This window comes from Ostrea edulis, chromosome 6 (assembly GCF_947568905.1).
Source record: "Ostrea edulis chromosome 6, xbOstEdul1.1, whole genome shotgun sequence".
Classification (NCBI taxonomy): Eukaryota; Metazoa; Mollusca; class Bivalvia; order Ostreida; family Ostreidae; genus Ostrea; species Ostrea edulis.
Genome location: NC_079169.1, coordinates 39,928,952 through 39,944,511, shown reverse-complemented (window position 1 = coordinate 39,944,511; position 15,560 = coordinate 39,928,952). Strand labels below are relative to the sequence as shown.

Sequence of the window (15,560 nt, the reverse complement as noted above, 5' to 3'; positions counted from 1 at the left end):
CTTTACAATTTTGGTAAAGGACTACCTACTCTTTCTAGATATCCATTTAGTTTCAATGTAGTATCAATAACACTAAAGAAGATGCTATTTAAATGTTTTACACATAAACACTATATAGTAAGTTTGGCCCCACCCTGTAGTCAAAACCCCTGCCACGGATCATGAAATTTACAATTTAAGTAGAGGCCTCCCTGCTCTACATTACTATGCATTTAGTTTTTCTTACACGTGTGTGGTTGTAGAGAGGAAGAATTTTGAAAATTGGTACATTTTGGGCAGTTTTTGTCCCCCTACGGCTCCAGGGGTGCAAGAATCCTGAAATTTACAATTTATGCCCCCTTGTTCTAAAGATGCTTCTTACCAAATATGAAAAGAATTGGAATGACAGTTATCAAGAAGAAGTTAAAAATTTATATTGTTCACACATTTAATAACTAACTATTTTGGACCAACCCTAATACCAAAACCCCTACCCCAGGAATAATCAAATTTACAATTTTGGTAAAGGACTACCTGCTCTTTCTAAATAACTAAATTTAGTATCAATAGCACTAAAGGAGTGTTTTACACATAAATACTATATAGTAAGTTTGGCCTCACCCTGGGATCGGAACCCCTATCCCGGGGATCATGAAATTTACAACCTTAGTAGAAGCTTCCTTGCTCATCATTACTATATACTCACTTTATCTGCTAGATGCCCAGGAGTAACGAAGAAGATTTTTGAAGAAATACATAAATTTTACAGTTTTTATCCCAAAATGAAGGCCCCTTAGGTTGGGGGATCATGAAATTTACAATTTCCAGTCGCCTTCATTTACAGATGCTACATACCAAATTTGGTCAAGATTGGCCCGGTAGTTTCTGGGAAGAAGTTGTTAACGGACGACGCACGACGCCGGACGCTGACCAATTCCAATCGGTCACATAACGTACTTGAGCAAAAATATCATTATACAAACAGATTGTTTCAGAAAAAAACTTTTCAAAGATAACGACTATAAATTCATCAATTATCATATGCCTTTGTAGACGGATATGACTTTTCATATTAACTAATTATCTAAAGATGCTTTGACATTTGTGCCAAGTTTGGTTCCGTATACATTTGCATGTAAAACTTTGATCCCCTATTGAGGCCCCTACCTAACCCCAGGGGTCATGATTTCTGCAAACTTGAATCTCCACTTTGTCAGGAAGCTTTTCTTGTGATAACCCCCCTTAGAAGGGGGCATGGCTCTTCATTTGAAAAACAGAGTAGGGATACTACATTACTGGGAGAAGTTGATATGTCCTTGACCCAGAGGGGTACTAGGGATCCCGCAACGGGCGATAACAGCAATGTGGAAGGTAGACAAAGGTCAGGGTATGCACCAGGGGACGAGGGGGTGCTGGCTAGGGTAGATGCCCTGGAGGCTAGGTTTGAATCTAGGCTGACACAGATGACATAGTTGCTGGAAGGGTTGTCGGGTTCCTTAGGGAGTAGGCACTCCCAGGGATCAGTTCCCAGGGAGGACCACTGTAGTTGGGGATCCCCCATTGGGAACTTAGCTGCACAGCCTATTCAAGCTGGTGACAGTGGGGGTATAGGTATCCCCAGTATGGCAAGTATGCCAAGTGATACCCAGTTCACTTCATCCTATGGGGGACATCATTGTCCAAGGGTGGTCATTCTGGGCAATCGGACACAGGTATCCCAATGTATAGTGGAGGCAGTGGTGGTAACCCCAGAGAAGTATCACCCAGGGAGGGTGGCAGTTGGGGAAGTAGGGCCAGCCATGCCAGATCTCAATGGTGGTGTAGGGCAGTTACGCCAGAGTAGGGGAGCAGTCCCTTGGGGGAGCTCCTGTATACATGTAGCAATGATAGCCCACATAACTCAAGTATGTATGGTGTTGCCCAGATTCATAGGGGATATGTAAACCCAGTAAGTAGGGAATCCCCTGGGACACAAGGCCACTCATCTAATTCCCAGGGTCAGTCGGGGCAAACAGGGAAGTCTCGTTCGCTCCACCCGTCACTAGTGAAGCCTGTTTGTTAGGACTCTCTGAGAGACTCTTGGGTACTTCCTCATAGTGGTCACCAAGTAGCAGTTCGGGAAGGCTGGGTCGTAACATCCGCGCGGAGGCTAAGAGCCTCAACTATAATGGTAGTTTAGAATGGGGTTTGTTCTACGCAAAGTTCAAAACCTTGGCCCGTTATTATGGATGAAATGATGACGACAGTCTTCTGGCATTAAGTGTCTCGATAGAGGGGGCAGCCCTGAGGTATTTCCATATACTCTCCTCCTGGGAGGGGAGGGGTGACATTCGGTGAAATAGTAGCTCGTTTTGAGCAGCGTTTTGGAAAACGTACGTTGCAGGCGGCATCACAGGTTGAGTTCAATTCAATGACTCAGGGGATTGATGAGTCTTTAGAGCAATGGGGCGATCACGTCACAGAGACTGCCCAGCGAGCTCTAGGGGCGAGAGTACTGGGACAAGTGCTCCAGGAGCAGGCGGTCCTCCGATTCGCGATGGTCTGCCAGGATGTGAAGGCTGGCAGGCGACTGATCGATAGCCCACCCATTTCTGTGGACGAGGCAGTCCCCTGCATTAAGACGTATCAGCTGAGTCGTCGCGCTCTCACCCCGCGTCGAAGTAAGGGAGTGCATTCTGTGTCGTGCGACAGTCAGCTATTGGGTGAGGAATGGTCTCGATCCACCTCACCAGCGCTGCGTACGGATTCGTATCACCCTAAAACAGTAGAACGCTGGCCTACTCCTGAACGCAGCACGCGGGGTAGGGGCGGACAATAGGGTATCCCAGAAGCGGCAGGAGGGGGGTCCTCCTCCAAGTCGCGTCAGGGGTCTGACACATGTTTTGAATGCAAACAGCCTGGTCATTTTCGAAGGGATTGTCCCAACAGGTCAAGGTCAGTGACCCCACTTCGTTCTAGTACAGGGAAGGGTTCTGACAATAAGCATCTTAGCTTTAAAAATCCCCCCACAGTGGGTGCAGCAACTAGAGTCATTCCCTCTGTGAGGTCAGGGGCCCTCGGTTATGGGGAGAGTGCTTGGCGTGTGCCAATCAAAGAAAACGGCATTGGCGTGCATGCCGTCGTCGATACGGCAGCCAGGATCACCATTATGTCTCAAAGGATATATGATAGCATGTCTCCCTGCCCCGAGATAACCACAAGAGTGGATGTTAACTTGGCTAGAGGCGGGGCAACCATGGGGTGGGTTCCCTGGGACCTGTGGAATTAGAAATTGGGGATGAACAGCTGGAGCACCGTGTTTATGTTGCCCCATTACAGGATGAGATGCTCCTTGGGATCGACTTTATGCAAAAACACGGGGTGCAATTGCATTGTGGCGCTGGGGAGCTGAGGGTCGGGGGTAGCTTTTCCATACAACCTATGCATAAAGCGAGGGCTGGTTCGGTGCAGGCTGTGTCAGCCCGTCGTGTTCACTTACCTCCGCTGTCACCTGGGGTTATTGACTGTACAGTGCAGGGTGATCTAACAGATTTTATTCTGGAGCCGGTCGACAAATTCCCTCCAGGGGTGCTTCCGTCTAGGTCAATTAATCCAGCCGGGAAGAATGGTAAAATCTGTCTGATTAATATGACTTCGCAAAGTCACGTGTTTAAAGCTGGACAGCAAGTGGCTGTAGCGACTCCCGTGACAGAAGTATGCTCGCCTTCTGTTAACGTACGACAAGTCGGATCCAAGCGCAGTGCTGACGTTCCGCCACACATTCAGCCGATATTAGAGGATGTCCGCACTCATGCACCGCCTGACGTGCGCGAGGAGGCGGAGCGACTGTTGATGGAGCTGTATTTCAAGGGGAAGAAGAGGGTCATTTGGACAAGATGTTATCTGCAGTTGTAATCCAGCCATCTAACTCGGATTGGGCATCGGCCCCCGTACTGGTCAGGAAGAAAGATGGCTCCATTAAGGACACGTACCCGCTGCCCCTCATAGAGGAGTGTTTATACACATAAGCAGGTAACCTGTGGTTCTCTAAATTAGACGCGAACGTAGCTTATTTGCAGATAAAGATTCACCCTGATGACTGTAAAAAGACGGCCTTCATAACTAAATACGGCTTTTCGAGTCCACCCGCATGGGGTTCGGTCTGTGTAATGCCCCTGCCAGTTTTGCACGGGCAGTCAATTTAGTATTGAGTAGGCTGAATTGGAAGATCGTTTTAGCTTTCCTAGACGACGTCCTTATACTTGGGGAGTCCGCTCGAGTGCATTTAGATAATCTGCGCAGTGTATTTGAAAGATTCCGCCAGTATGGGCTCAAGTTTAAGCCTAGAAAGTGCGAATTCTTTAGGCAAAAGGTTGAGTTTCTGGGCGGTCAGTTACTGCAAATGGAGTAGAAATGGGGGACCAGTATATTGAAGCTGTTCGCGATTGGCCAGTGCCCGGGAACACACAATCAGTCGAAAGATTCCTGGGCTTCGCCAACTATCACCGAAACTTTATCCCTAGATTCTCCTAAATTGCCGCACCCTTATATGCCGTCACCGGTAAAGCCCCTTTCCGGTGGGGGGTCGAACAGCAGCAATCATTCGAGGGTCTAGTTGCGCTGCTCACACGTCCGCCTGTCCTAGCTATTCCAAACACAGGCGGTAGGTTCGTCCTGGACACAGATGCTTCCGATCTCGCCATTGGCGGGGAGTTGAGTCAGGTTCAGGATGGTCATGAGTGGACAATCGGTTATGCTAGCGCCGTGCTTTCCGCCGAACAGCGCCGATACTGCACAACGCGTAAATAACTCTTGGCAGTTGTACGGTTCACACGTCAGTTCCGTCATTACCTGTTAGGCCGCAAATTTATGGTGCGAACACACCACCATAGTTTAACTTGGTTAGTGAATTTCCGTCACCCAGAAGGACAGATTGCACGCTGGCTGGAGGAACTCAGCCAATACGACATGACTATCGTCCATCGCCCAGGTAAAAAGCACGTTAACGCTGACGCGCTTTCAAGAGACGTGGTACAGCCCTGCCGACCCCTTGGCGTTTCAGTCCGACTTGAAGATTTGCCTTGTGGGGGCTGTCACTATTGCCGACGGGCTCATAAGAAAGGGCAAAATTTCTATGAGGAGGTCGATGATATTATTCCCTTTGCGTCTCTGTTCGCGGACAAGGGCGAGAGTAGCAGTTCAGTTCCCAAAGTCGGGGAACACGGGGGAGAGATGAGCCCCACCGTTTCTTGGTTTCTAGCGGACAATTCCGGAATATCCTCGGGGGATCGACAACTCCCGAGAGCGAGCTTAGCCGTCACTCGCGATGCGGGTGTTGCTGGTTCATGCGTAATAGAGTGTAACTCGATAGGCGAGACCCATTCAGTACGTCAGTTGTCAGGGGACAGTGTGGGTCCCGCAGGGTCGGGGACAGGTCTCTTTGGGATTTCCCTTTCATCCTACAGTCCAGGGGAAATTGCTGGGTTGCAGCGGGAAGAACCTTTGTTCCACTATCTTAGGAATTTTCTTACCTCAGGTACTTTACCCAAAGACAGCGAGTTGGTTTTGCTGGGTCCTGAGGAGAAATGTTATTTTCTCGAACGCAATCAGTTCAGATAAGATGGGCAGGGGTGATTTGGAGAATAGGTTCTCCTGATCCAGACAGACTCTTAGTCCCCAAGAGCCTGCGTGATGAGGTTCTGTCTGGTACATGACATACCCAGTTCTGGCCACCAGGGGGTGCAGCGAACAAAGCTGAGAGCTCGGGAGAACTTTTATTGGCGGAAAATGGCCGATGATGTCAAGAGGCACGTCCTCACTTGTGACACCTGCTGTCGGAACAACCGGGTTCCATTACCCGCCAGGTCTGGGTTGAAAAGTTATCAGGCGGGTAGTCCAATGGAGAAAGTCCACTTAGATTTTTTGGGGCCCTTCCCTCGCACTGAGGCAGGGAGCAAATATATATTAATGATGGTGGACAGTTTCACTAAGTGGGTAGAGCGCGTGTCACTTCCCTCGCAGACAGCGAAAGTGACTGCGAGAGCAATGATTGATGAGTTTTTCGGGCGAGTTGGTTACCCCTTCGAGGTGTTTACAGACCAAGGGCGTAATTTCGAAAGCGAGTTGTTCAGGAGGGTGTGCGAATTACTTAGAATACACAAATCGCGTACTACCCCCTATAGACCGTCAGGTAATGGCCAAGTTGAGCGATATAATCGTACCCTTATGGATGCCATTCGCTGCTTCATAGACAATCAGGCCAAAACTTGGGACAGGAAATTGGGTGTTCTCGCTGGGGCGTTGCGCTCCGCAGTAAACAGACAAACAGGGTATACACCTAACCGGTTAATGCTAGGTCGGGAAGTCAACAGTCCTGCCACATTTATGTTCAGACCGCCCCCTGGGGAACCTTTTCAAAATGAGAGGGAGGGGGATACTGATAAATATGTGGCAGGGCTGGAAGAGTCTCTTTTCTCAGTCCATGAAATTGCGCGTGAAAAGTTGCGGGCGGCGCAGAAAGTCATGAAAAGAGATTACGATCTCCACATGCGTGAGCGAAAGTATAAGGTGGGAGATCTAGTTTACTGGCGCCGCAATGCAGGGAAAAAGGTAGAGTCAGTCTGGTTAGGTCCCGGCGTGGTAGCTGAGGTGAAGTTGGATACCATCTATGCAATTCGGACCCGTCGCGACGTCATAACTATGCATCATGATAAGTTAAAGGTCTGTGAGTCCTGCCAGCTGCCTAAATGGACAACTCCTCTCAGCATACCAGTTGTGACGGGGGAGCAAAAGGGTAGCGGGGGTGGCCCATATTTAGGCACGCGTAGCAAGGCTAAGAGCACCGAAACAAAGCCACCCCAGGTTACCAATGACCTGGGGAAAAAGAGACGCAAGGGCAAAAGAAAACGATACACTTACTGCCTCTGCAAGACCACTAACCCCGTGGGACTTATGGTGCAGTGCGACACTTGTAGGGATTGGTTCCACCCTGCATGTGTGGGGGAGACTGACGACCGCGTAAAACAGTGCCCCACCTATTATTGCCCTGACTGTACTTTAGTATTATAGGTTTGGGGGGTGTGGCCAAGGGTGGGGTGAGCGATTAATGAGTAATGCGGTAGATTGAGCTGGCGCTGATAGGAACTGTTTCCGTCCTTTGGGCGGGGAGAATGTTCTGTTTTGGTAGAATTTGTAACGAAAAGAAAGTTAATGAGGGGTGTAAACTCCATGCACCCAGTACTCCGAAATGCGGGGAAGGGTAGATTAGGCTGCAGTAACCCAGCCATTCTTGGGCAGGGGTATTTCCTTTTGGGGTTTCCGGATCTGCTGACCTGGAAGGTGTGATGTCCTCTGGTGTGATGTGCCGTGTCCAATGCCCAAGTCGATACCTGTCCTGTAACGTTTTCATGTGGAAAGTTTGTGACCGTATGTGACTCTGTGATGTGACTTTCCTGTTGCTGGATTTTCTGTGATGCGTTGTGTGACCGTGACTTTCTGTGTTGTGAACTTTTTGGACTGCTAAAGTACTATGATTTTATAGAGTAAAGTTTATCATACTGTAAATCATAGCTGTAATTCATTCATTTATTTGTGAGATTGTATGTATCTATTGTAAGCTACAGTGCTGCAGGTTTAACTTATCGGAATTGGGACATTCCTCCTCAAAATGGGGGGGGGGGGGGTGTAGTGATTTTGGGGGGTGGATTTTTGGTATTTCTGATCGGGTTCGGAGTCCTCTGAGCCTGCACGTGCGGCTGTCTCTCTCTTACCCGCGAACTCTAAGAAGAGCAGACGTGCTTTAGAAAGTGCAGCACTATAGTTCGTGTATTCGTTGATCCTTCGTAAGTTGTCCTGTTTAGTGGTGAATATATGTGTTTATAAGTGTTTTTCCGGTGTTTTGTGTATAGGCAATCACTTCAGGACTAAGCACATAGTTTCATTTATTTGTTTGTGAGCTTGTTTGTGTATTGACTTATTAAGAGAGAGAGAGAGAGAGAGAGAGAGAGAGAGAGAGAGAGAGAGAGAGAGAGAGAGAGAGAGCAACGAGTTCAACAAAAAGAAAAATAAAGAGTAGGTGTCTCTCGAGGTTTTCACACGAGTCTCCAACCGGCGGTATAGTATCCAAACGGCACACCGCCGGCGACGACTTGGGACGGGCGACGATTTACGGTGTAACAATCCCTTACTATCATGCAATACATGTATATTATTGTCATTTGTTATAAAAGCAGGAAAAATGTATGAGTTACCGGATCCAGGAATTGCGGTTACGGGGGGAGCAACTTTATGGGGTCTGGGGGCCGCCTTTAGGCCTCCAGTGGGTCCAGGGCGAAGTCCTGGTGGGGGCCCAGGGGGCAAAGCCTCCAAAAGCTCCTAGATTTTACAGATGTTGTAGGGCTTGAAATATGTCTCCTATTTAGTCAAATGTACTATTTTCTATCATTTTTTATAAGGTGAAATTGATGACATGACGCAAATATTGAGGGGTTTTGGACAAAATTAAGTTATCCCAACAAAGTAATTCAAAAAATCAAAAGATTTTGTCACTTATTTCTTCGAGAGTGGGAGAAATTGTTGCTTCTTATAGCGTTTAATACATTTTTCTAAACAAGATACCACGATTTACCTTAAATTTGAAAATTTTAGGGGGGGGGGGGGGCGGCTGCGCCCCCTTTAAATCCGCCACTGCAGTTAATAAATTTAATATGCTATAATCAAACTCAACATACAGTTTCGCTGATAGAATCGCCGTGAGTAGCAGTCGTTTAAGACACGAATTTGAAAATGCATGAAGGCATACACTGCGATACTTTACGCCAGCATAAGTCAAGTTGCAGACCTGTAGTTCTCTATGAAGATCCACCCCATATGAAAACCTTCAATTTATGGCACACAAAAAATGACCAAGGTTGAGGCCTTATGTTGTTGTATTCTTGCATCTTCGTCTCTTATTTAATATTAAAAGATTTCTAACATATTTCCCCACAATAGTTGTGTTCAAACATACCTTCAAATATTTATTAATCTCTATGCCACCCGAAAATTCACAGCTTCAAATGATTTCGTTTATTGACATAGCCATGTTAGGAAGCCACTGAAATCGAACCCCATCCGTGGGGGTGGGGGTATCCTTTTTAATGTAGGGACAATATATCTTACTTTGCATTTGATGACAACTTACGTTTCGTGTAATTATAACGGGAAATGAACGTCAAAACGTCCCTGGTTTTACGTGCCTGCAGCGCGCACTACTACGAAGTTTGGTTCCGCAGATCCACCCTGGGCTGTGGCGGAAGTGGTATTTATATGTAGTAAATATCTCTATGTTTTTTCAATTCACAAAGTAATGGTATGTCAAGAGTAAATTGTAATAAAACTAGTTCAAATGCAGCATTTATCTTGTACAATCCTATTAGATTTACTTATTTCCTATCACAATAACGTTGTAGCGTGTGACAGCGTGGCGAGATTTCCGTCATCATCGAAAGAAAGTTTTAACTTATAAAATATAGATAGTTGAGCTGTCCAGCGTACTGGTAGGGGGTTTGGTTCCGCAGGTCGCGAGTTCAAACCCGGACTAAAGTGGAGGTGAATTATGTATTCAATTTCTCTGTGCTTATATTGATTAATTCCTGATTTCAGATTTATATAAATAGTGAATTTTCTCTGTGTTTTATAGCGAATATTTCTTGACTTAAGATAGTTATCTTTAATTAAGAGTTGATTGCAATCAATGTGCTTTATACATGTAATCTATGGGTGTCCAGGTAGCGCTGTCGCTTTTCACCGCTGCGACCCGAGTTCGATCCCCGTGATCGGCAGTGGTTGTATGTGATCGGGTGTGGCGGTCGCCCGCTTGGACAAGTGGGTTTCCTTCCACTTAAATGACCCCCTAGCGCAAAACGTCCGTGCATCAAAGGACCCCATTGGAAATACTTTCATGGGTTATCCTTAAAAATTGTCTGTAATAGGAAACTATATATTATACTTACGGGTGCTCCTCTTACTCCTGGGGGACCAACTATACCACTATCCCCCTGTTCTCCTTTTTGTCCCGGTAATCCATTTGTTCCACGGGCACCTTGTGGACCAGCAAGTCCCTTTTTTAAAAAAAAATTAAAAGGCACATATTCAAAAGCATGTAAATAGTGCAGTAATATGGATGATTTTTATATAAAATGGAATGTATCTATTGGTTTATATATCTCAATGGGAAGAACATCCAACCAGTGATGCGGGTGTCTTGGGTTTTATTCCCGGACCAGCAAAATATTTTCGAATCAGTCCCATTCATATCAAACTGTGATCTAAAAACATCCCCTACATGGATTTAGGGTGAGTGAATTTCAATACAAACTGAATATCTATAGTACCACCAACTGAACCAGACATTGAATTGAATCCTGGATACATAAGTTAGGAGACTAAGAAAACACAAGAAAAACATTGACACCCCCACCCTCTCAGCTTTTCTGCAACTTCGCCGTTTACATATACAGTCATAGAAATATTTTGCATAAAACTTTGATACATTCATTCATAAGAAAGCACTAATAAATATTCAACTCATGTGTGACATGTATGTCTATAAAAATTGAAGTACTCCACCAAATACATCAGCCAGGTTTTTCAATGACAAACAGACAAGGTCAATCCAAGCCGCAGCATTTTTCAAATGTGACATTGTCTGAGAAGTGACATTTTCAAATAGTATCCTACATTGTGATTTGACAATTGATATTAGTCTTTGACATTTGGTTTATTGAACAAAACTTTAATAGTCAATTTTCACGCCCCAAATAAAATCTCTGTAACCGATGATGTAGAAATACTAATAATATTTTCCTGTGATAATTTTCTCTTGGTTCGAGAAACATTCATAACATGAAGATTGGGATTTTTTTTATATTTAATATACATTTACACTAAAGCAACACTACATCACCAGCACATTCGTATAATTTCTCTCTCTCTCTCTCTCTCTCTCTCTCTCTCTCTCTCTCTCTCTCTTACACATTCTGATTTATTGTAACTATGCGTTCCTTGAAGAAGGTGTATCTGCTATTGTGGTGCTGATGCTGTTGTTCTAAAAGAATTTTCCTATGTGAAACTCCTTTTGTTTCCACGCCCTGACCTCTGATCATGGTTTGAACATAATTGAATCTACACTTAAGAAATAATTTTCGTTAATGAAAAGACATGAGGGCATTAACTGCGACACTTTATGCCAGCATTTTTCATGAGGCGCATTGTTCATGCCTTAATGTATTTTTCAAGATTAATTTATTTTTCATACTTATATTTTACTTTCACTTCTGTCGGAATCCCAATCGTTTAAATAGTCATACTATATTTATCAAGATTTATACGCACATTGTTCACATTCCTGAGGAAATGCTATCATTTAAATTGGTAAAGAGACATTGGACATGATGAAACTTGTATAGTAATTTGACAGATTGTACCATTGTGATTCAGGAGTATAAGGTCGAAGATCTTTATTATGGTGTCCGGATAGGGCCATTTGCAAAAGCTTGACTGCGCGTTAGTCACAACACGTCGTCACGCCAACAAGCAACGCGCCTTCGCGCTCTCACGCCAACAAACAACGCGCCTTCACGCAGACAAGCAACACGCCTTCGCGCTCTCACGCCAACAAGCAACGCACCTTCGCGCAGACAAGCAACGCGCCTTCGCGCTTTTACGCCAACAAGCAACGCGCCTTCGCGCTTTCACGCCAACAAGCAACACACCTTCGCGCTGTCACGCCAACGAGCAATACGCCTTCGCGCCGTGTTGCTTGTTGGCGTGACGGCGCGAAGGCGCGTTGCTTGTCTGCGCGAAGGCGCACTTTATGCATAGTTTTCTTATACATTGCAATATGAAAATCTTATCTTTTTATAGATATTCTTTCTTACTTCCTAGTGTCATGGTTTAAACAATCAACACACACAATTCATGAGGATAATTACATCTATTTGACAAATTGTACGTAAAATACTTCCTATACATCCCTATATGATACTCTAAAAACTCTACTGACTTTGTGGAACCGCCCTTGTATGGTTGACTGAATTGGTTATGCAGTTCTTAGATTATGAAAATGAGAAAAGTGTACACCAAAATAAAGATTAACACGGACAAATACGGATATAGTAACATCTCCATATTGGACAACATTGCTTAGCTTGAACAGAAGTTATATCTGTTCAAGCTAAGCAATGTTGTCCAATATGTTGATGTAATACAATTTAATCTCAATTATAGCCCCATCATGGCAGCATGGAGCTGAAGAAAATGGTTTAAAAACAAATCCTATACATTTAAGTAATTAATTATTCAAGACTGAATTTTGAAATATAAAGCCAAGGCGTTTCAAGAACAAAACATTTCGAGATCGAGGAGGTTATCAACAAAAAAACTCGTACATGAAATTTATATTCTACTACGGCTCAGAAATATACAGCGGATCGTTTAGTCAAAGTGACGCCATGGCAGTTTCCGGAACGGACTAGCCTATATGTATTTTGCTGACGAAAAAAGTGAGCTAATAGAGTATACTAGATCTGTTTTTAAAAAAATTGTCATTCAATATACATCAATCGTCTGCGACCAATACACATGTAAACAAACATGGCGATGCACAGACAAGTGAACCCTCTTCCAAGTATGTGTAGTTTTCTTGGACTGAGTATTCAAAGAATTTGATATAATCCGTCAATATCAAACTAAAGACTTGACTTTTTGACTTCCATCAATTCAGTTGCAAAATGCAATATGCTTCCAATATACCTATAATGCTCAAAATTTTACTCTATATATACTTTCACTAAAAGATTAAATTATCCAAAAATTACAGGAGGTCCTTGGATTCCAGGTTCTCCTTCAGGTCCTTGCGGTCCTCTGTCTCCTGCTACTCCCCGTGGCCCTTGTTCTCCTTTCGTTCCAGGATCTCCTTTAACCCCGGGTTCTGCTGTTAATCCCTCAGGTCCCATATCTCCTTGAGGACCAGGGGGACCTTGTGGACCTGCTCTACCTGGTGTTCCATCAGGACCTGTTTCCCCAGTTTCGCCCTTAATATATATAAAAAATTAAGTAAGAACAAGCATTCTGAGAGTATTGCATGGCAATACATAGTCCCCTACCGGTTGCAAAAATCACTGTACCACAACAATATTCAAAGTTCATTATGTAGGTTATGGTAAAATTGGGGAATCAGGATAGGAATGGTTGGAAATCAACTACTATTCAAGTAGAGAATAGACCAGGAAAAAAGACAAATTTATTAATAGGTTTAGGTCTTTAACCAAGTCAATAAACTGTGAAAAATAGGTGATCATGAATAATTTAGCTACATTGTAATTCATGCTATTTTTCTAAGTCCAAGGGCCATAGCTGTAAAATGAAAAATGCATGGACCGAGACGAAATTCAAACCTGTTATGGCAAAGCAATCTACCAAATATCAAATGAATATCTACAAGCACGGCAAAAAAAAAAGTCCGGAAAACTGATAATTCATGCTATTTTTCTAAGTCCAAGGGCCATAATTAATTGAAAAATCAACGGACCAAAACGAAATTCAAACTTGATCTGTAACTTGTTATGGCAATACAATGTAACAAATATCAAATGAATATCTGCAAGCACAACAAAAAAAGTCTGGAAAACTGATAATTCATGATATTTTTCGAAGTCCAAGGGCCATAACTGAGTAAAAAATCAACGGACCGGGACCAAATTTAAACTAGATTTGTAACTTGATATGGCAAAGCAATGTAACAAATATCAAATGAATATCTGCAAGCACAACAAAAAAAGTCTGGAAAACTGATAATTCATGCTATTTTTCGAAGTACATGGGCCATAACTAAGTGAAAAATCAACGGACCGGGACCAAATTCAATCTTGATCTGTAACTTAATATGGCAAAGCAATGTACCAAATATCAAATGAATATCTGCAAGTAAACTAAAAAAAAGTCTGGAAAACTGATAATTCATGCTATTTTTCTAAGTCGACTAAGTGAAAAATCAACGGAACGAGAAGAAATTCGAACTTGATCTGTAACTTGTTATGGTAAAGCAACGAATCAAATAAATATCTGCAAGAACAGAGAAAAAAGTGCGGAAAACTGAACTGACGGACAGTGACGGACGGACGGAGCGCAAGCCTAAAGTCTCCTTCGACTTTGTCGGTGGGGGACTAAAAATAGGTATTAATAATAGAAATACAAATGTAGGTATCAAATGCTGTTATTTAAGAAATAAGATATCATTTTTGAATGTTGTTGGGATATGACATGAATTTGGTCACGTGATCAAATCTTATAACGCCCGAAGGGTGTTATAGTAGATTTGATCACGTACCAACTTCATGTCATATCCCAATAACATTCAAAAATGATATTTTATTTCTTATATTTCTATTTTCTATTTTGATTTGTGTTCTTACCGAGCTTCCATGATTATGTAGCAGATGACCAAAATAACGATCGTAGAACACAAAATATAGTTCGTTAGAGTTTTATCGAATAAAAAATTAGGAACAATATAAAAGAGAATATAAGATAGAGATATTTAATTCAAAATGTTAAAAAAAGACGAAACATGTGTAAAATAAAGGTAATTTAGAGCGTAAAGTTAACAGAAATGACAACAAGAAGAGCGGAGTAAACTACATCCGTGATGTGATTTGGTCGCGATCAGCGATGGAGAAACTGGTGTCGGTCTAGCTTACTAAGTTGAAAACGCTTGTTGATCACATATTTCGACAGAAATTCAAAGGATCTGAGAGAATTGATGGTGGATATGATGGGTCAAGTTAACGTTAAGCTCTTAGTCAGGTTTTTGGAAAGAAACAACGGTATGTTCATCGTTAGGACTCGCGGTAAACGTAGCCATGCAGGAGACGATTCAAGACAGTAGGACAAATTTAGACAAAGTGTAGGTAGGTTGCGTCTTTTATTTACCTTCAGTGTGTGTAAAAGAAAATAAAAACGAACTGACGGAGTTTTTGTTCACTTGAGAAATTTCTGTTGTAGGATTTTAATGAAGACTCGCACCGGTACCCTGACATGAACATCTAAATTTTTCGAGCCTCGAAACCAGCCTCGCTTATGATCATGCCGAGTCATAGCCGTAATGGAAGTTGCCAGGAAACAACAGGTTAACTTATCATCATAAAGTTAAATAGGCTTATAACTCTGTCTACATGTCTTCGCTTCCAATATCATAGAACTTTATAAAATCGCCATGCAGAAGTTGAAGACGGTATTTAAAACTGTATAAAATGAAACAACAGAATGATATGTTTAATGTTTCTCTTTTATAAATTGATGAAATTCTTGTTTGTTTACAAAATAAAATCTGTATAAATATCCAGCTGCGTTTGTTTCTGTTATGATATCATTGCAGTGGCGGATCCAGGTTTTACGAAGAGGGGGAGGGGGGTGAAATTCAAGTATTAGCCAAAATACTCAGCCATTTTGGGTGCCAATCTGGAATTTTACTCGCACTATTTCTATTATTTAAATTTGTGGCGATAGTGGGGGGGGGGGGGGGGGGGGGGGGGTTCTAAATCCCCCACTGCATTGCATAAACA

At 43.2% G+C, this 15,560-nt stretch overlaps 1 protein-coding gene and 1 long non-coding RNA gene across 2 annotated transcripts in view; one reads left to right on the top strand and one right to left on the bottom strand.

Moving 5' to 3' along the window:
- The window catches only part of LOC125646538 (fibril-forming collagen alpha chain-like), a 283,991-nt gene that overhangs the window by 94,819 nt on the left and 173,612 nt on the right, over positions 1–15,560 (bottom strand). Inside the window, exons 29-30 of the mRNA XM_048872886.2 lie at positions 12,816–13,031; positions 9,951–10,058 (exon numbers count right to left, since the gene is read on the bottom strand). Of these exons, the coding sequence (XP_048728843.1) occupies positions 9,951–10,058; positions 12,816–13,031 (324 nt within the window). The remainder of the gene's footprint in view (positions 1–9,950; positions 10,059–12,815; positions 13,032–15,560) is intronic.
- On the top strand, positions 14,627–15,338 carry LOC130046760 (uncharacterized). The gene is made up of 2 exons (XR_008795760.1): positions 14,627–14,906; positions 15,001–15,338. It is a non-coding gene; the product is annotated as an uncharacterized LOC130046760 (long non-coding RNA).